This window comes from Cheilinus undulatus, linkage group 13, assembly GCF_018320785.1.
Source record: "Cheilinus undulatus linkage group 13, ASM1832078v1, whole genome shotgun sequence".
Classification (NCBI taxonomy): domain Eukaryota; kingdom Metazoa; phylum Chordata; class Actinopteri; order Labriformes; family Labridae; genus Cheilinus; species Cheilinus undulatus.
In genome coordinates, this window is record NC_054877.1 from 48,881,996 (window position 1) to 48,902,202 (window position 20,207).

The following is a 20,207-nucleotide window of genomic DNA, read 5'->3' on the forward strand; positions in this document are numbered from 1 at the left end:
CTTTTAGTCTGACCTTTGACTTAATTTTAGATCATCAACTTAATTTTGTTTGAGTGTTTTAGCATTTTAGTTTTAATGTCAGGATTTTCTTCTAGTAGTTTATCCTATTATCATAATATACCAGATTCTCTTTATGTGTATTAGACTTATTTTATACAACTTCTTTGAGCTATTTAAGTGCTTTATTCTTATTTTAGTATCTTTTTGTTCTGTTTTCATTTCATTTTATTATTTCCTAATTTCATTTTATGTTACTTTATTTTTAGATTCTAACCTGACCTCCAGTGTTTCCTCATTTTGAATTTTAAGATGGCGTTTCCTCAGTTCCTGCTCTTACTGAATCCATGACTCATGATATAAATGGACTTGGTAAAAGGATTTGAGCTGTATAGCTCTTTTCTAGTCGTCCGACTACTCAATCACTCTATGATATACTTGCCAGTATTGTGTTTGGATTACAGGGCTGGGAGGGAGGGATGGGGGAGCGTGGAGTGATGTATTTTTGATTTTTTATTTTGTTTGTGTGTGAAACACTTTGTGCTATATTGTTTTGTATGAAAAGTGCTATACAAATAAAGATTGATTGATTTTTACCAGAAACTGGCTAAACTCTGGGAGAAACTGGACCCATCTGTTAGGCTGTATAGCCTGGCTTCCTGACCGGTACAACCAGAATTCTTCTAAAGAAGCAATGCTCACTAAAATCACTGGAGGCCACTACTACTACTGCTATGTACCTCATATGACTCAACTTCAAAAACACAGAAATATCCCTTTAACAGCACGCAACAGTTCATTTTTGTTTTCATGCGGATAAAGATTCTGAGGACGAAGCGTGTGGACGTTAATATTTTAGAAAACAGAAGAGGAAATCCTCGTGTGTTAAAGCACCCTCCTACATGTGGACTAGGACTAGGACTGGGACTAGGACAAGATGAAAGTTTTTAAATGTTAATTGAACAAACAGGAAGTGTATTCAGCTCCATCACCGGGCTCACAGGGTGTGGATGGAGACTCAGGTGTGGTGTTAAAGGTGTTCTGGCGTCAGTGGTACCTGAGCGTCAATGATCTTCTGTTTGGCTTCGATCACCGCCTGCATCTCGGCGTGGTCTCTCTTCAGCTCCTCCTCCACCGCCATCAGCCTGCACGCACAAAAACACGCCGCTTCTTAGTTAAACCGCCACTGTTTCCATCAAAATTACTTTTAATAGAGATTTTTTTAAAACTATTTTCCAGCATTCCCCTGATTAGATTGTTTTCTCTCATTTCAGTCAAATATAAATAAAATAAGAATTCTTCTGTACAAATTTAAGACAAAAACACACCAGTGTGTTCTAACAGCACGTGTTTATTTAATGAAATGACCTTCCCTTTTTGTGAACTACTCTAACTCTGACAGTAGATGGCAGTGTAGCACCGCTGTGGATCCAGTAGGGAGAGTGGAGAACTGCTCTGTTCATATCCAGCTCAGTGTTAACCCTTCCTCAGCCTCTGTTGTTGATCCACAGGTGTCTTAAACTCTTTTCTTACTCTCATATCTAAAGTAAGTTCATTTTCAGTGGTTCTGTGGTTTTTAAGGTCTCTGACAGTATCAGTGCGTCTCAGCAGACGCTGCTTTCTAACATCTACTCCGGTTTTCTACTGGAGTTTTTAAGTGTAAATAAAAGACACCAGCCCTGTAACATAAGGAAATGTGTTTTAAGAGTATAATCTTGATAGCTGTGAGTACATGATAGAGAGAGATATAAAAAGTAGATTCTGTTTTGGTTGCTCATTAACAGAGCGAAGTCACACCACGCTGTGAAACTGTTTAGTCTTGGAGGGTGTTACAGGTTATGTTTGTTATATTTGTGTAGGGGGAGTGTTACTGTAGTTTTTAAGAGATGAGAGACTGTGGCTCAGTAGGTAGAGTCGGTCACCTCTTAAGCCGAGAGTTGTGGGTTTGATCCCATCTCCTGCACTCACATGTCATTGGGCCTTAACCATGAATGTACAGTACTATGCAGAACTTTTCAGACATGTAATAAATAAAGCTTTAGGTGTAGACGTGTTGAGCAAGCCTGCCTGAGGGCACAATCAGGCAGCAATGGGGACTGATACGACCCCTGTCATGCTCTGGATGTCCTTGCTCATTACCAGGGGCATGTGATATCTAATCTGGTGAAAAAATAAAGCCTAGGGTCCCGTCTGGACGGGTACCAGGGTTGAATGAGCCCCTGGTCGTACTGTGGTTGTCCCAAGGGCCTGAAAACTGCCATCAGTCTCTAGGTGTATTACCAGGGGTGAAAAGGGCTTGAAAAATCCAGCTGCACCTTAGCATTATAGACCTGGATTTCAAGCCTGTGTTTATAAAATATTCTGGGTAGTAAGTTTAACCGACTTGTAGATCTCGTGCCAGCTTATTTGGTAAACAAATTTAACTGTACAACCATGTGCATCCCTCATTTTCAATGGGCTGATCTTGAGATGTATTTGTAGTTTTATGATGCTGAACTCTAAATGAGTGCTGTCTGGAGTAAGATGCTAAATTTGGCCCTCTCTTACTGATCCACTGACTGTTTTATTGGCTACATGGTGCGTCTTCACCTGTGTTTTCTTTGCCATCAGCACAGATCCGCCTAGGTCTGGCTCAGATAACACAGCATGAGTATTAGAGACAAAATCAGCAGTTACACCGACTCCTAGTGAAGTGGACTCGACAGCAGATGATATCTATAACACCTCAGTTCCCCCTGTGTTCCTAGATTCCTCTCAGCTTCTGCTGAGATGACCAGGCACCAGGAGAGTCTGTCAGGAGGATTTTCTTTGTTTAAGCTTGTTCTAAAATTAAAGATGGCGGTGCTTTAATAGAATCCACATCATTTTTTGAAATGTTTATCTCCGACTAGCTCACAGCCATCAAAACTCCTCACTTCAGTCTCCTCCTTCAAAATAAAAGCACTAGACGTCACATTTTTACAGAAGGAAACTGAAATTCACAGAGTAAAGGATTAAATATTTAATGGATGCAGTTTTTAGAGTTAAAGCTGATGGATATATCATCCTGCAGCAGCTGTACGTTTGTGAATGTTTTTTTTCTGTGCCCAGTGCAGCCCAGAGGGGCGGAGTCAGCCCCTACCTGCAGATGATGCTCTTCATCTGGCTGTCCTTCTCCTCCTGCTGCCTCCTCAGACGCTCCTCGCTGTCCTCCAGGCGGCTCTTGTACTCCTGCAGGAGCTTCTGCATCTGCTGCTCCTGAGTCAGCAGACGCCGCTCATACTCCTCCAGACGGCGGCCCGACACCCGCAGACGCTCCTTCAGACGGGAGATCTCCAGCTCGTACTGGAGGGGGCGGAGTCAGAGTGACATCATGATCAGACTTTTATCCAGCATGTGAGCGCTGCTTAAATGTTTGACATGAAAAACGGCTTTCGAACATTTTATATATGCATTTTAAATGCAGCCTTTGCTTTCACATCAAAAAGCCAACCTGTCAATCAACCATTATGGGCGGGTCCTCTCCACGGAGCTCACAGCTGAGGTACAGGAAGTAAAAATCAAGTTTATTTCCTCCATAGTGGAGTTTTTTTCACTACATTTTTAACAACATTACCCATGAGCCTAGAGTGTTACATTTGTCTGCTTCACTAAATTTAAGATTTTTTTAATCCATGAGTTTTTTAAATGTGGTATTAAGAATACATGAAAAAAAAAACTAAAATAACATTATTTCAGATGCATCAGCTCTTCCAATCCTCTAAAACTCTTTCAGCTTCTAAGACTTGTAACTTCAGCTCACTTCCACGTACAGACTTAATTTTTGCATTAAAATGTAAACAAACTCTTCAGCTATTAAGGAATGATTCACATTTTTGATATCTTCTCAAGATTTCTAATAATCACTGATCAAATTTCATGAAGATTTAGCTATTTTATGCTATTTTCTAGAGATTTTTAAGCTATTTTCATGCTATTTAGCTATTTCATGCTATTTTTAGAGGTTTTCAGGCATTTTAATGCTATCTAGCTATTTTATGCTATTTTTAGAGATTTTTTCAGATATTTTCAGATATTTTTATGCTATTTAGCTATTTTATGCTATTTTTAGAGATTTTTTTCAGATATTTTCAGATATTTTTATGCTATTTAGCTATTTTATGCTATTTTTAGAGATTTTTTTCAGCTATTTTTATGCTATTTAGCTATTTTATGCTGTTTTTAGAGATTTTTTCAGCTATTTTTATGCTATTTAGCTACTTTATGCTATTTTTAAAGATTTTTTTTCAGGTATTTTATGCTATTTAGCTATTTTTAGTGATTTTTTTCACCCTTTTTCAACTATTTTATGTTTTTTCAGCTATTTTCAGCAGTTCTTCCACAGTTCAGCTCTAGGCATCCCCACACAATTTCAGCTGAAATTGCATCTTTATCTAGTTTTAAATTAATTACAGAACAAAACCTTTTTCATGATATTTATTTTGGTGTTTATTTACCTTCTCCGTGTTCCTGCCCTCCTCTCCTCTCCTCTCTGCTCCCTCCTCCTCCTGCTCCTCGTACTGGCCGTTGTTGAGCACCCAGGCCGCCGTCCTCTCCACCGGGGACATTGCCACCGCCACCGCCTCCACCGGAGACGCCACCTGAAGATCAACAGGTATCGTCATCATACACCTGAGACTCTGCAGTCACAGATACACTCTTTGTTCATGAAAATGTTTGATCAAAGCTTTATTTAAATAATATAAAGTACATAATGCTTTCTGCTGAGATAGAATAATAATCAAACCCATAGATATCAATACAATAAAATGCTCCTAACTCACTGGAAAATAACCTGATTTATTTTGTCACAAATGTCAGACACGCTGTTATGATCAGGACACCTGAACCAATGACAACTCAGGATTGAAAACTGAAAATCTTTAGCTAATATCAGGCTCCAGAGTGTCTCTACAGAACAAACAGCAGCATATAAAGAACGTTATACTTGGTTATTTGTGTACTACCTGCTGTGGCTGCTTGGAGGCGCTCCTTGTGGGCGGGGCCACATTCTCCGTGGGGGTCTGTTGGCGGTTGCCGTGAGCAGCGGTAGGCGTGGGCTCAGTGTTGGCGCTGCTGCTGCTACGTAGCGATGAGCTGTGAGGAATGGATCGTGGCGTCCTGGCTCCGCCCCCTCCCCTGCTCTGCTGCTCCACCTTGACGATATGGGCAGTGCCCGCCGTCGTGCTCTGTCGGGGGATGGCAACGGCAGTGGCGGCGCCCGGGGGGAGTTCTAGCGGCGCATGTCGGCGTGGCGTGGAGCACTCCTCACTCTGCGTGCTCCTCCTACTGCCCAGCTCGTCCAGGCTGCTGTTGGACGCCACGCGGGCGGCGACGCCCACCTGGCTGCCGAAGTCATCTGAGTTGCTGTGGCTGTTGTGCGAGCTCTCGGTGCTCAGGTTCTCCGAGCTGGAGTCGTGCCGCAGTGAGTGGGCGGAGCGCGTGGACAGGCTGTGGGCGGGGTTACTTAGGTGGTAGACGGGGTTCTGGAAGGACAGCGGCTGCAGGCTGCGCTGCTGGCTCAGAGACGGGTGCAGCGGCCGCCTCACCTGCGGCGCGCTCTGTGGCTGAGAGTCTCTGGGCAGGGCTTTGGCCGGGTGTGGCGCCGGCTGGGGCGTGAGAGGGTTGGAGTGGGGGTAGCTGAGCGGGGGAGGCGGGACTTGTCCTATGGAGGCCTGAGAGCCTACTCTGCTGAGGCGGGGTGGGGCCTCGTGATGTGGCGGCGGTCCCGGGGTCCCGTGCAGACTCTGGGCGTCCTGCAGGTCCACCAGAGAGATGCTGCGTCCGTTCGGCAGCAGGCCGTCCCGCTCCTCGTGGTCTGAGAAGCTGGTGTGGGTGGAGGGATGCTGCTGGGCCAGCAGGGGGCGCTGACCCCGGACATAACCCTCCATCAGCTCTGGAGACTGCAGGCTGCGGGCGTCGCTGTGGCTACAGGAAGTGACACGTACACAACGGTTTTACAAACGTCAGTAATGACAGAGTACACCTGAGGCATGGCGATTACATGAGCAGGACCTCCTGTCAACAGCAGGGGGGCGGTTATCTACGCCACTAGAGGAGTGATGATGTAGGTGAGTAAATCCTGACAGCTGATTGGTTACCTGTCGGCGGGGTCCTCAAAGATCCGCTGTAACCCTGACGATAGGCTGCCACTGATGTTGTGTGCTGAGTTGTGCTCCTGGAAACGTCGCAGCTGCTGCTGGACCGGCGTGGGCGCCGCCAGGCAGCGAGAGATGTCTCCCAGAATCCTCGGCAGTGGGCCCAGCTTGGCTACGGTGGCCTGCAGGAAGGAATTTTCACCCTGGGGTCGCCGTGTGTTTGTTTACATGTGTGTGGATGGTTTGAATGGAAGCACCAGGATGCAGTGGTGGTGGAGGAAGGAAACCAAGATGGCGGCAACAGAGAGGGTCGGCCAGACAGGAAGTGAACAGAAAGGGGGGAGGAGGGGGGAAAAAAACATGAGGGAAACTTAATGGAAACCAAACCAAACTAAAACGACATGCTTCTACTGAACAGAACCACGGCAGACAGCAAAGACATGCAGGACCAGATCTCACGGGGGAGACGGGTGAGCCAGGGGGAGGAGGGAGGGGGCGGGGTCAGGCCATGCTGTGAGGTTCAGCCACGCAGCGTTAATGAGCTTTAAGGGTTAAATGGACTGAGGTGACCTGTGGTGTTTATTCAGGTTACATCATTTAACATCTTTAGCACACAAACAAACAAACAAACAAACAAACCTCAAATATCTGCATAGAAATGATCTCCACCTGGGTCTGATGTTTTTACTTTTGCTGGTTCATATCTATTAGGGTCATTCAGATACCTAGAGGTAAACCTTACTTGTCTGTGAGGACCCGCCTCAGTGAGAACAGCCTGATATCTGACAGCTCAGACTGATTCAGAGGTGGACTAAGGGGTCTACATCTGGACTGGATTAGTTGTGTAGACACCTGTTCTGGCACCAGTGTTAAATTTGGCAGCTATTTTTAATTTAGTCTTAGTATTCAGACTAAAATGTGTCTTAGCGGGGCGCTGATGGCCTACAGGTAAGGTCACAACCCATGTACGTGGGCAGCCCAGGTCCAAGTCCAGCCTGTAGCTCCTTTCCCTCGTGTCTCTCCCCGACTCTCTCATCCCTGTTTCCAGCTCTGTTTACTCTCCTTTTTCCTGAATAAAGGCTCCAAAAGCTCAAAATATATCTTTAAAAGAGAGATTTTAGTTTAGTTATAGTTTTGTCATTTTCACTCTTGAAAGTTTTTGTCTAATCTTGTGCCCTATTCACATGGGATTAGTATTACACAGGAACCTCTGGTAATTCATAATAATCACACAGGACGTCTCTGCTTTTAGTCCCATGTGGATGGAACATGTCTGTGAATTGTGGAGTAAAAGTTCCAAGGAAATTAACGACCATATTTCAGCACATAGACGTCCACAAGTAATACTAATCCTGTGCAAATTGGCATCTTTGAAATTTAGGGTGGTAATTATGTTTTTTATAAAGGTCAGAATACCATTTTTCTGAACTATTTAGGGGGAAATTCTTGAATTATCAGAGGTCTTCAGGTAATAATAATCCTGTGGGAATCGGCATCTCTGTATTTTAGTGTGCTAATTTTATCTGAACGTCATTTCTCTGATCTAATTAGGGGCTGATTCATAAATCATCAGAGTTTCTAAGGTAATTGTAATCTTTTTAGTGAATTGGCATCTGTGTAATTTAGGGTGGTAATTATGTTTTTTTTTAAAGGTCTTGATGCTGTTTTTCTGATCTAATCAGGTGGTAATTCATAAATCGTCAGAATTCCCTAGGTAACACTAATCCTGTGTGAACAGCACTACAGTTGAAAAAACACACAAACTAATTTTAGTCCAATTTTAGACATTGAAAAGTCATTAAAGCTACCTCTTTCTGTGGTTAAAGTCAAAATCTTAGATCTTTCCAAAAGTCTTTATTTTCTTCCAAAATAAAAGCTGGTCTGTATCAAACAGGAAGTCAATTTTCCTTTAAGTTTAAGACTACAGAAATCCAAAATGACACAAAATAGTTTTAAATGCAAAAACAGAAATTCAAAGTGTAACAGGACAGGGAGATGTATTGTGAAGAACTCCAGAAATTCTGTCATTAATCATGATTAAAAGTCGTCAAGTAGCCCTGATGTTTCTGGAATTGCAATGTAAGATTCTTTTCTTTAGTTTGTTCTTTCTGAAAAGAAGGTTGGTGTCTTTTTCCTCTTAAGTCTTGTGGCATGGGGACTGCACCTCACCCCTGAACTACATCATACATAGACACCTACACCTGAAACAGCAGCCTACAGGGGAACTCCTGATGCTGCAGGTGGTAGAAGAGCTGAGCCCTCAGGACCCAGGTCTCTGGATGAGGAGGAAATCACGACAGAGGAAATGTCTGAAGGTTTCTGGGCGCTGGGGTGTCAGAGACAGGTTCTCAGGAGCTGAGCAGCGCGTCTCTACTCCTCGTCTGTTGTTACTTTTTGTGATGGAGAGCCCCCTGGTGGCTGAATTTACTGCATGTTTGAAGCATTAAGTGTAGTGACTTGGTATCTGAATGCCCAAAATGAACCATTAAAGGTATGAACTGTTGTCTCTGTGTTTACTGCTGATCCACATGAGCATGGTTCCTTCAGGACATCCTTGTTCTAATGTGGAACTACCCAGAGATAACCCCCCCTTATTCGTAACATTATGACTGATTTGTCTCCTTAAAGGAGTCTTCATCTCTGAGGAAGCTCTGATAATCTCTGCTCAGGTCAAACTTCATTTTTATTTCAGCATAAAACCAACAAACTGTAAAAAAAAAACTGTAGAGTAAGGAAGACTTCATCTCCTGAGCGGTGATTAGCAGCTGCATCACTAAACACACACGCACCTTATCAAGCTGTGACACAACCTCCCACAGCAGAGCGTGCAGCACCGACAGCTCACGGCCGAGGTCGATGTAACCCTCGAAGCCCGGCGTGTTGGACAGCGTCTCCGGGTTTGAGATCTCCGCCAGGAAACGCATCATCCCCGCCCACTCGTGTTCCAGGAAGTCGTTCATAAAGGCCATGTACTCCTCTTTGTTCCCAAACCTGCAGGACCAACGCAGAAACAGCGTGTCACACAAAGCATGGAGCAGCGGTCCAATCATGTCTATGAATATTCTGACTTTTAGCTATAATCTTCACATAAACCATAAACACTGATATAAGGACCAATACAGAGGAGAAAATTAAATAAATTAGGTAAAATCTGACATGATTTTAACATCATAGGGTTGTAAATATCAGCATAAATCAGCTGTAAATAACCCTTTAGGTCTCTGAAGATTCCATAGGTTTGGAGTTTTCCTCTTTAAAACAGAAACACAGACTCTCCAGACTGACCCTTAACCCCCACCCCCCTGAAATGACTGATTTTATGTCTGCCCACGCTCACTTTGTGAAGTTGGCGAGGTTCTGGATGACTTTGGCGATGAGCGTGAGAGTCCTGGACGTGCGGTCGTCGGGATACTCCTGCATGAGGCTGAAGAGGGACGGCGACATGATGGCGGGGCAGAGGAAACGTAGGAAGAGCGAGGCGCTGATCAGACGCTTGCTGATGTCCTGAGTGTGGCCGCGGGCGGTGCACTGCTGCTTCCACGACGCAAACACTTCCTTCAACTCACGAGGAAAGACGCTGAGGAGACACAGTGGGAGGGAGTTAGTGAAGGAAGGAAGGAAAGGAGGCAGAGAGGAGGGAAGGGAGGTAAAGAGGAAGAAAGGAGGAAAGAGACGGAGGGAGTAAGAGAGGGAATGTAGACAGAAGGAAGGAAGGCAACAAGGAAGGAAGAAAGGAAGGAAGGAGGAAAGAGAGGAAAGGCGTTAAAGAGGAAATGTAGAAGGCAGGGAGAAAGAAAGGGACGTAGAAAGAAAGTAAGGGGGTTAGAGAGGGAATGTAGAGAGGAGGATGGGTAGAGAGGGAAGGAAGGAAGAGAGAAAGGAATGAAGGAAGGAGGAAAGAGAGGGAGGAAGGGTAAAAGAATGTGAGGAAAAAGAAGGGAAGGAGGTGAAAAAAATCAAAGAATCTTCATGCGTGTATAAATCTAAAAGTGAGATGTTTCAGTTTGACCTACAGCTGTGAATAAACTTTAAATATCAGATCTTTGAACATTAAGTATAATATTTTTGGATGCGTAAATGATCTATGTAACGTGTTGTTACCAGTAAGAGTTTGTCTATGTAACATGTTGGTACGAGTAGGAGTTTATCCATGTAACATGTTGTTACCAGTAGGACTTTATCTATGTAACGTGTTGTTACCAGTAGGACTTTATCTATGTAACGTGTTGTTACCAGTAGCACTTTATCTATGTAACATGTTGTTACTAATAGGAGTTTATCTATGTAACGTGTTGTTACCAGTAGCAATTTATCTATGTAACGTGTTGTTACCAGTAGGACTTTATCTATGTAACGTGTTGGTACTAGTAGGAGTTTATCCATGTAACATGTTGTTACCAGTAGGACTTTATCTATGTAACGTGTTGTTACCAGTAGGACTTTATCTATGTAACGTGTTGTTACCAGTAGGACTTTATCTATGTAACATGTTGGTACTAGTAGGAGTTTATCCATGTAACATGTTGTTACCAGTAGGACTTTATCTATGTAACGTGTTGTTACCAGTAGGACTTTATCTATGTAACGTGTTGTTACCAGTAGGAGTTTATCTATGTAACGTGTTGTTACCAGTAGGACTTTATCTATGTAACGTGTTGTTACCAGTAGGACTTTATCTATGTAACGTGTTGTTACCAGTAGCACTTTATCTATGTAACATGTTGTTACTAATAGGAGTTTATCTATGTAACGTGTTGTTACCAGTAGCAATTTATCTATGTAACGTGTTGTTACCAGTAGGACTTTATCTATGTAACGTGTTGTTACCAGTAGGACTTTATCTATGTAAGGTGTTGGTACTAGTAGCACTTTATCTATGTAACATGTTGTTACCAGTAGGACTTTATCTATGTAACGTGTTGTTACCAGTAGGAGTTTATCTATGTAACGTGTTGTTACCAGTAGGACTTTATCTATGTAAGGTGTTGGTACTAGTAGCACTTTATCTATGTAACATGTTGTTACCAGTAGGACTTTATCTATGTAACGTGTTGTTACCAGTAGGACTTTATCTATGTAACGTGTTGTTACCAGTAGGAGTTTATCTATGTAACGTGTTGTTACCAGTAGGACTTTATCTATGTAAGGTGTTGGTACTAGTAGCACTTTATCTATGTAACATGTTGTTACCAGTAGGACTTTATCTATGTAACGTGTTGTTACCAGTAGGACTTTATCTATGTAAGGTGTTGGTACTAGTAGCACTTTATCTATGTAACGTGTTGTTACCAGTAGGACTTTATCTATGTAACGTGTTGTTACCAGTAGGACTTTATCTATGTAACGTGTTGTTACCAGTAGGACTTTATCTATGTAAGGTGTTGGTACTAGTAGCAATTTATCCATGTAACCTGTTGTTACCAGTAGGATTTTATCTATGTAATGTGTTGTTACCAGTAGGACTTTATCTATGTAACATGTTGGTACTAGTAGCACTTTATTTATGTAACGTGTTATTACCAGTAGGACTTTATCTATATAACGTGTTGTTACCAGTAGGAGTTTATCTATGTAACGTGTTGTTACCAGTAGGAGTTTATCTATGTAACGTGTTGTTACCAGTAGGAGTTGATGATCTTGCAAAAGGCGAGTTCACAGCACATCTTCAGGTTACTCTGATGTTCGGCCAGATCGCTGCCTGAGCAGCGGCTCGGATCCACCTCACAGTTCTCGTCCGACTCGTACAGAGCTTTGATGAACTCACCTGGAGACACAAACAGGGACATTTAGAGCACTACCTACTGACAGCTGATATTTACAGCTGATATAGACTGATATTTACAGCTGATATAGACTGATATTTACAGCTGATATAGACTGATATTTACAGCTGATATAGACTGATATTAACAGCTGATATAGACTGATATGTACAGCTGATATAGACTGATATTTACAGCTGATATAGACTGATATTTACAGCTGATATAGACTGATATTTACAGCTGATATAGACTGATATTTACAGCTGATATAGACTGATATCTACAGCTTATATATTGATAGTGACCAAGTGCAGGAATTCTCAAACCTGCCAATACTGCAAATAACTTTATAAGCTTATATCTGCTGATAAAATCCTGTATCCGTCCACATGAAAGATACAAACTTGACCATGCTCTACTACAGTGCATGTGATTGCATCTGATTACCTTAATATTGCTGACTACTCTTTATTTAGTGATTCAACATTTGAGTGATTTGAATTATTGGAAAAAGTCAAAGTAAAACCATTTTTCTGTCTCTGGTGCAAACACGTTCTAGCTCTGAGTCTGCAGAGGAATATATATCCTCTCTGTTAGACGCTTCATTAATCCGTAACGAGTGTCTGAACCTCTGACTGTTTGGCAGAGCGGCATGAATCAGCTCTGCTGTGGTGAATCTTTGTAGAAAGTCAGCTGAAATCATTCAATAATAAGCTGCTGTCAAAATAAAGCCTGAACCATAGTCATGTTACCTAACGCTCCACATGAAGCCACTCTATCAGGACTTATTCCCTATTTTCAGACGTGAACTATAAATATATTAATGAGGGCGACATGATTCGTGTGTCTGATCGCTGCAGCTTCTTCTCTCCTGCTAATAATAGTTTGAAAGAGTTCGGCTCGTCGGTACATGTGAGGAGTTGGGGATGTTTGTTGGTTTGTAGCGACAGCGGGTCTCCAGGGTCCGTCACAGCCCTGCTTCTGTCACTTTCAGCACACTTTTTAACTATTTTAAGTCTCTGTGAAGCTCTGTGAAATGATTCAGAACATGCAAACGGAGCAGAGTCAGCCACAGGAGGAAGAGGAAGATGATACAGCAGACTGAGGACATAACATGCTTTCAGGAGTCTGTGAAGAATTTCTTCACTTTTAATTCATCTTTGGATCCACGTGACACTGCAGGAACACGGCCTGCACGTTCTCCTGCACTGTGACGAGTCAAAAAGTAGTGGAAATATGCAGAACACAGACTCTCATACAAATCCATGTGTTATCAGGGCTAAATACGTGGGTTTTAATTTCAAAATTAACTTAAAAACGAGTACTTCTACAGCTGGAGAAAACCGTAATCGTTGTAATAGGACACCATGACAAGACAAGTCATTTTCCCGTACCAACACTGTCCAAAACAAACAAATGATGCTCAACTTGTCGTGACTCGTCTCATTTTTAAATTTTCCATCATGGATCATACGTGGCGCATTTTTGGTATCAACTGAGACGTCAAGCAGCTGAGCAGAAACTAGAGCCTAGTCTGCAGGTAGGAAGGGTGTTTTTGAAAACCAAGGGTTGTCTTCCTGACCCCAGAGTTAACGTTAAAGCTGAGTATTCTGATGGTTGTGATGGCTGAGGGTTGTCTTCCTGACCCCAGAGTTAACGTTAAAGCTGAGTATTCTGATGGTTGTGATGGCTGAGGGTTGTCTTCCTGACCCCGGAGTTAACGTTAAAGCTGAGTATTCTGATGGTTGTGATGGCTGAGGGTTGTCTTCCTGACCCCAGAGTTAATGTTAAAGCTGAGTTCTCTGGTTGATCTGGTGGCTGAGACTCACCGAGCGCGTCGTGCAGATATTTCTGTCCCACCAGCTTCAGATATTCCTCGATGGCTTTGGTGGCCAGTGTGTTCTCCCTGAAGATCAGGACATCGTGGTCGGCACAGCGGTCCACTTCAGACATCACCAGGTCTGTGAGGAAGTCCTGGACACGAGGAGGAAGAGGAGAAACATGAAGATGAAGGTGCAAAAAGATGGATAAAAATGACTTTCCCCTGTGGAATCATAAAGAATTATTGGTTCTGATTCTGAAATGTTTCCTCAGTGACCTTATCTGCTCAGTTACTATTTTATTTATCTTTAACATTAATAATGGTTTCATATTTTTGTCTCCATCAGTTCTTTCTTCCCACTTAAACCGTCCTAAGCAGAGCTAGTCAGAACCTTTTTCTAAACAACATGAAAATACACGTTCTGTCTTTCCTTCATTTGCTGGTTATTTTTATTTACTCTTTATAAACCAAATCAGATTTTGTAGATTTTGGGGTTTAATTAATAATTTTAATGGATTAGTGAGATATTCAGTGTATCAGAGCTGCATCCGCCATCTTTTCAGAGAGAAAATATTCTGCAGTGAGCTGATTGGACCTTTATTTACTCATTTTATAATGAAATAAATGCCTAAAAGGTTCTGATCTGATAATTTCATCCTGTAAAGTCTAAAAAACATTACATCCTTGCCTTTGAATATATCAGCCTTTGAAGTTCATTAAACATTCCCTCCTTGCCTTTGAAGATGATGTCAGCCTTTGAATTTTAGAAAACATTCTAGCCTTGCCTTTCAAAATGATGAAATCTTTTAAAATTTAGAAAACATTCCAGCCTTGCCTTTCAAAAGGATGTCAGCCTTTAAAATTGTAAAACTTCAAGCCTTGTCATTAAAGATGTCATCCTTTAAATTTCATAAACATTCACGTCTTGCCTTTGAAGATGATGTCAGCCTTTGAAGTTCATAAAACATTCCAGCCTTGGGTTTCAAAAGAAAATCAGCCTTGAAAATTCAAAAAACATTTCAGCCTTGCCTTTTAAAAAGATGTCAGCCTTTAAAATGTATAAAACATTTTGTTTTTGCCTTTTGGAGAGAATACCAGCCTTTAAAGTTCAGAAAACATTCAACCTTGCCTTTGAAGATGATGTCATTCATTAAAGTTTAGAGAACAGTCCAGTCTTGCCTTTGAAGATAATGTCATTCATTAAAGTTTATATAACATTCCATCCTTGCCTTTGAAGATGTTCTCTTTTAAAGGTTAAAAAGCATTCCAACCATTCCTACAGCAGGCACTCATCCCTATTCCCGCCCTCCTCACGGCCCATCCACACAAAGGTTATTTTGTCATCCAGGTTATTATGGCTACACCTCACTGCTCTTCAGAAGAAAGAGGATATGAGCATGCACATGTTGTTCATGACAACGTCACAGCACCACCTCCTGGCCTGGCATGGGTACTACAGCGTTATTTTGGTTGTTTTTGTGGATCTGTTGTCATTAGTACAATTAACCTTTCTGGGACTAAAATCATCTCTATAGCTCTCATGAAAAGGATGTGTGTATTATTCTGAGCCTGTCTGGTGGGTGGGGACTGACCTTTGCCCTTCCGGTGCTCTGCAGGATGTGGACGAGCGCACACGCCATCTCCTCCTTGTTCTTAACGCTGATGACGGGCTCTAACACCGAGCACAGCATGGTGTAATTGTTGGTGACGAACTCGGCGAACTCCTTGTACTGCTCCATGGGCAGGATGGAGATGGTCTGGTAGCGGGACTTGATGCGGATGGACGGTCCGCCTCCTTTGGCCTTGCTGGTGGTCGGCGTGCTAACCGTGTACCACTTCTCCACAAACTGCCGGCCCGTTATGCCCGACACAGGGATGTTGACCAGACCCACGTAGTTGTTCTTGTCCTTCTTCTTCTTCTTGTCCACGTCACGGTAGATGTGCACGGTGACGCTGTGAGTGGCGGGCAGGCTCGAGAAATCGAAGTACTCGCCCCAGAACAGGCTGTCGTGGCGAGTCTTGCTGGTGGTCCGGGCGTACAGGACGTCGTCCAAACACAGCTCGCAGAAATATTTCTTCTTGGGTGGAAGATCTTTGGCCTCGATGATCCACAGGCGAAGCAGGTTCTCTGCCCGCCGACAGTTGTCCTGAAGACAAAAACAAACGCACTCAGATAAAACAATTCAACAGATTTTAGACCTTTAAATCTGCATGAAATACTATTTTTATGTGTGTAAAAAAAAACTAAATGAAAAAAAAAGGAAACATAATTAAAACAGGAACTGGTTCCTAACACCTACATGTCTAAGACCAACGCATCATGACTCTGATAATTCTCTGTCATCAATCTCTCCCTCATACTGACTGTCCTCTGTTGGCATTACGACACTGTTTTTAACATGATGCCATTCTTTCAAGCATGTAAAACATTCCATACTTGCCTGTCAAGATGATGCCATTCTTTGAAGCATGTAAAACATTCCATACTTGCCTGTCAAGATGATGTCATACTTTCAAGCGTCTAAAACATTCCATCTTTGATTTTAAGATGATGTCATACTTTCAAGTGTCTAAAACATTCCATCTTTGATTTTAAGATGATGTCATACTTTCAGGCGTCTAAAACATTCCATCTTTGATTTTGAGATGATGTCATACTTTCAAGTGTCTAAAACATTCCATCTTTGATTTTAAGATGATGTCATACTTTCAAGTGTCTAAAACATTCCATCTTTGATTTTAAGATGATGTCATTCTTTCAAGTGTCTAAAACATTCCATCTTTGTCTTTAAGATGATGTCATACTTTAAAGCCTTTAATAGGCTTTAGAAAGCTGATGTCATCAAAGCTTAGAAAACATTCAATCCTTGCCTTTAGTGATATCATTCTTTAAAGCTTCTTAAACATTCCATCTTTGTCTTTCTCATACAGACCAGTCTGGACTTGGGTGTGAGGCTCATGTGTGAATGATAACGGCCTCCTAATATTCTCAGCAGTAAGGATCATGACTTCTGTTATCTGCTGTGTCAGCATTGAGCTCACAACCTCAGACCTAAATCCTGCTCCAAGTGTTAGACTTGCCACTGACTGTTAAGTACTAACTCTGCTTCTCATGTACATCCCTGGTAAAAATCCAGCTCAGAAGTCATCATGAGGGAGAATGTGTGTCTCTCACCTTGTTGGGCTGAATGGTCCTCCTCAGATTCTCCATCCACTTGTCTCTCTCTGAGGCTGACGTGCAGCTGAAGCATTTGCTGCCGCCTGAATACGTTACCTGAACAATGAGACGGAGAGAGTTTATCAGTGATCGCTTCAGATGACATTCAGCTCAGGTTTGGTTTTTGACTGAGCAACTTTTTACCATTTCATACAAAATATTTGCTCATTTTGAATTTGATGGCATCAACACATCTCACAAAAGTCGGGACAGAGCAACCAAAACCAGGAAAAGTATGTGGGACTAATGGAAACCAGATTCTCTGAAAAGTGCTTGATTTTAGCCTGAACACATTTTCTTTTTCTCTTTTTAATTATATTTTAAAACATTTCAAACTCAGCTTGCTTGAGTCTGCGGTAAATATAATATTTTTATTCTTTGTGGCTTCAGACGGCTGAAATCTGAAATGTTTGAGTGATTTCTGTCTCACCTCGAAGCAGAACTCCTGTCCCAGGATGCTGCTGTGCAGAGGTTTGATAAACACGTCCTCCTCCATGCTCAAGTCCAGAGCTTCCACCGCACTGCCCGGGCTCAGCAAAGACTCATGTGAGGTCGACTCCTTCAGTTTGGGGAGCCCGCGAGATCTGGAAGAGAAGAGGAAAACCAGAAGCATAAAAAAGGATGAACAGAGGTGGAAGAAAGACGGCGAGGCACTGGATAGCCCGGTTGTCCAGCGGCTGTAGTTCAACTCTGACTCTTGGCTCCTTTCCCCGTCATCCCCCACTCTCCTCCCTATTTGACTGTCCTCTTAAGACTTAAGTAATCTACCCCTGCAGGGGGCGCTGCAGAGAACATAAAGGCCACAGGAGTCATCAAACATCCTCAGCCTATCGTCAGAGAAGAAGAGAGCAGTAATACCTACGAAAAACAACCACAGAGCCAGGTGAGAGGGGCCCCCCCAGAGCATCCCTCCTCCCCCTCCTCCTCCTCGCTCCCACCTGGACCGTCCTGCAGACAGCAGCAGCTCCTCTCACGGTGAACGCCTCGCCTTTATGAAGCTTCTCGCAACTCGGGCAGGCGGTAAACAAAGTCTGGTGACAGCCAATCATGGCAAGCGTCCCATCGGGAGCGTTTCAATAGAGACGAGCTCTGATGGGACAGCGGGAGCTAGGCAGCTGAGCGTGACGCAGGAGAGTAACTACAGAGTGGCCTCAGGAGAAAGAAACGCTGACAGACGGATCAATGAGCACCTTCACAATAAATTAAATTAGGAGAACGTTTGTTTAAACATCATAGGAGCAGAATTATAGAGTCTGATTTATATCTGAGTGATCCTGCTCTAAAATACATGGCTCACATCACTACAAGTGACATAATAACAGGATCTATAAGGGGACCAGGTCTGAGGACGTCTCCATCATAGACTGATCATAACAGTGAGTGATACTCTCTCAGTCTAAAGCTTCTCAGAGAAGACTCTGGAACTCAGCGTGTCGGTTAATCCTCCCTCTGTGTCGGATGAGTTACGTAAAGCAGGATTAGAGAGTTGAGATCAACACTGATGCTGTGACACTGATGCTTCCCCCGCTGTAAATACATCAACCAATCAGATCACGGACGGAAAGACCATGAGAACATTAACTCGAGTACTTCAGCAGTAATCCTCATACTCCTGAACCTGGCCCTGATTTTACAGACCAGTACTGTTCTAGCCTTGTTTTACCCATGAATCCAGGAGGAACGGAGGCTGATGAGACATCATCTCTGGTGAAAGCTGAGAGAAGTGAAGGTTTGTCTTCTTTTATGTGACCCTCCGCTTTACTATCATCGGTGAAGCACTGCTGGAGGTCTCAACTGCTCTAACAGGAAGTGACAAGCTTTTACTTTGGTAAAGAAACACAGGAAATCATCTAGCTCTTTGGCATTGGCAGAGAAGTTCTGGCAACTTTTTCATGGACGCAGTCCACAAACTCAGCTCTGCTGCTCATCCCACAAATGCATGATCCTTACAAATGTGGCATCATTTAAAAGTAAATAAACAGGCTTTCCAACGGTACAAGATTTATTACCAAGAAGCATTGTTACAGCAAAGAAAAAATCTACCAAACACAAATTTCCTTACTTTTTGTGCTAAGCTTATATATATATGTATATATACAGTGCTTAACAAATTTATTAGACCACCTGTCATAACAATGAAAAAACATAAATATTTTAGAAATCTTTCAAAAACTTTTTTAAAACTAAAAACGTTATTGTTATTCATTTGCAAATAACAAACTGAAACAACTAAATAGTCCTTTTTCACACATAATAACCAAAAAACTTCATATTTTGTATGGCCTCCTTTGGCCTTGATAACAGCTTGCATTCTTGCTGCCGTTGTTTTTATGGACTTTTCCACAGTCTCTTTTGTTATTGAGCTCCAGATAGTTTCTAGCTGTTCCCACAGACTTGCTTTAGATGAAACTTTTGTGCCATCAATCTTTGAATCTACTAAATCTCAAATTTGTTCAATAGGATTCAAATCTGGACTTTGACTTGGCCAGTCCATCAGTTCCAGTACTCTATACTGTTAAGCACTGTGTATATACAGTGCTTAACAAATTTATTAGACCACTACCCAAAGTCAGGTCTATGCCACAGCTGCCCTAAATTAACAGCATTGGTAATTACCAAAATCATTTTTTATGTTTCTGCAATGGTTAATACACCAATATGTAGAAGCTCTTTAACCCAACTGATATTTTTAATACTAAAATAGAATTATTATTGTTATCCATGCATTTTCAAATTTACTGATTTACAAAAAAACTGAAAAAATAATAAAGCACATTAAAATTTCTGGATCAATATGTCAAATTATAGTTATTTACTTGCATCCCTAAAGTGAAAAATGAGTTTTAGTGGTTGAATGTTATGCTTGATTCATTTCTGACTTCTCAGAGAAGCCCAGTGAGCCGGCTCAAATTTGGGTGAATTCAGTTTGAAATTCCTCCTTCCTGTTCAGAATGGTAAAACGTGGAGAGCTGACTGAAAATGAAAGAGTCCGCATTAAAGCTCTTCATGATGCTGGATGGTCTCTGAGACAGATATGACAGGTGGTCTAATACATTTGTTAAGCACTGTATATATATATATATATATATATATAGAGAGAGAGAGAGAGAGAGAGAGAGAGAGAGAGAGAGAGAGAGATTTTTTTGACTATAGGCCTCGCAGTTTCTACTGAAGGCAGGTAGAGCAGGGCGGGTCGTCCCAACTAGGGATGAGTATCATAAACCAGTACCAACACATCCAACACCTACAGGATATCTTATTTCAATAAAGCAGCCCACTGCCACCCAGTG

At 42.3% G+C, this 20,207-nt stretch overlaps 1 protein-coding gene across 10 annotated transcripts in view; it reads right to left on the minus strand.

The window, feature by feature from the left end:
- rasal2 (RAS protein activator like 2) overlaps nucleotides 1–20,207 on the minus strand; it is a 138,256-nt gene that overhangs the window by 6,255 nt on the left and 111,794 nt on the right. For 8 of the 10 annotated variants that reach the window (XM_041802636.1, XM_041802632.1, XM_041802631.1 and 5 more), the window contains 12 exons: nucleotides 17,348–17,501; nucleotides 16,876–16,974; nucleotides 15,293–15,847; nucleotides 13,708–13,852; nucleotides 11,733–11,877; nucleotides 9,451–9,690; nucleotides 8,903–9,104; nucleotides 6,117–6,316; nucleotides 4,983–5,943; nucleotides 4,473–4,616; nucleotides 3,119–3,321; nucleotides 1,055–1,142 (listed from right to left, as the gene is read on the minus strand). In XM_041802636.1, coding sequence (XP_041658570.1) covers nucleotides 1,055–1,142; nucleotides 3,119–3,321; nucleotides 4,473–4,616; nucleotides 4,983–5,943; nucleotides 6,117–6,316; nucleotides 8,903–9,104; nucleotides 9,451–9,690; nucleotides 11,733–11,877; nucleotides 13,708–13,852; nucleotides 15,293–15,847; nucleotides 16,876–16,974; nucleotides 17,348–17,501 — 3,136 coding nt within the window. The remainder of the gene's footprint in view (nucleotides 1–1,054; nucleotides 1,143–3,118; nucleotides 3,322–4,472; nucleotides 4,617–4,982; nucleotides 5,944–6,116; nucleotides 6,317–8,902; nucleotides 9,105–9,450; nucleotides 9,691–11,732; nucleotides 11,878–13,707; nucleotides 13,853–15,292; nucleotides 15,848–16,875; nucleotides 16,975–17,347; nucleotides 17,502–20,207) is intronic. The other 2 variants (XM_041802634.1, XM_041802635.1) reach the window with 1 other exon arrangement.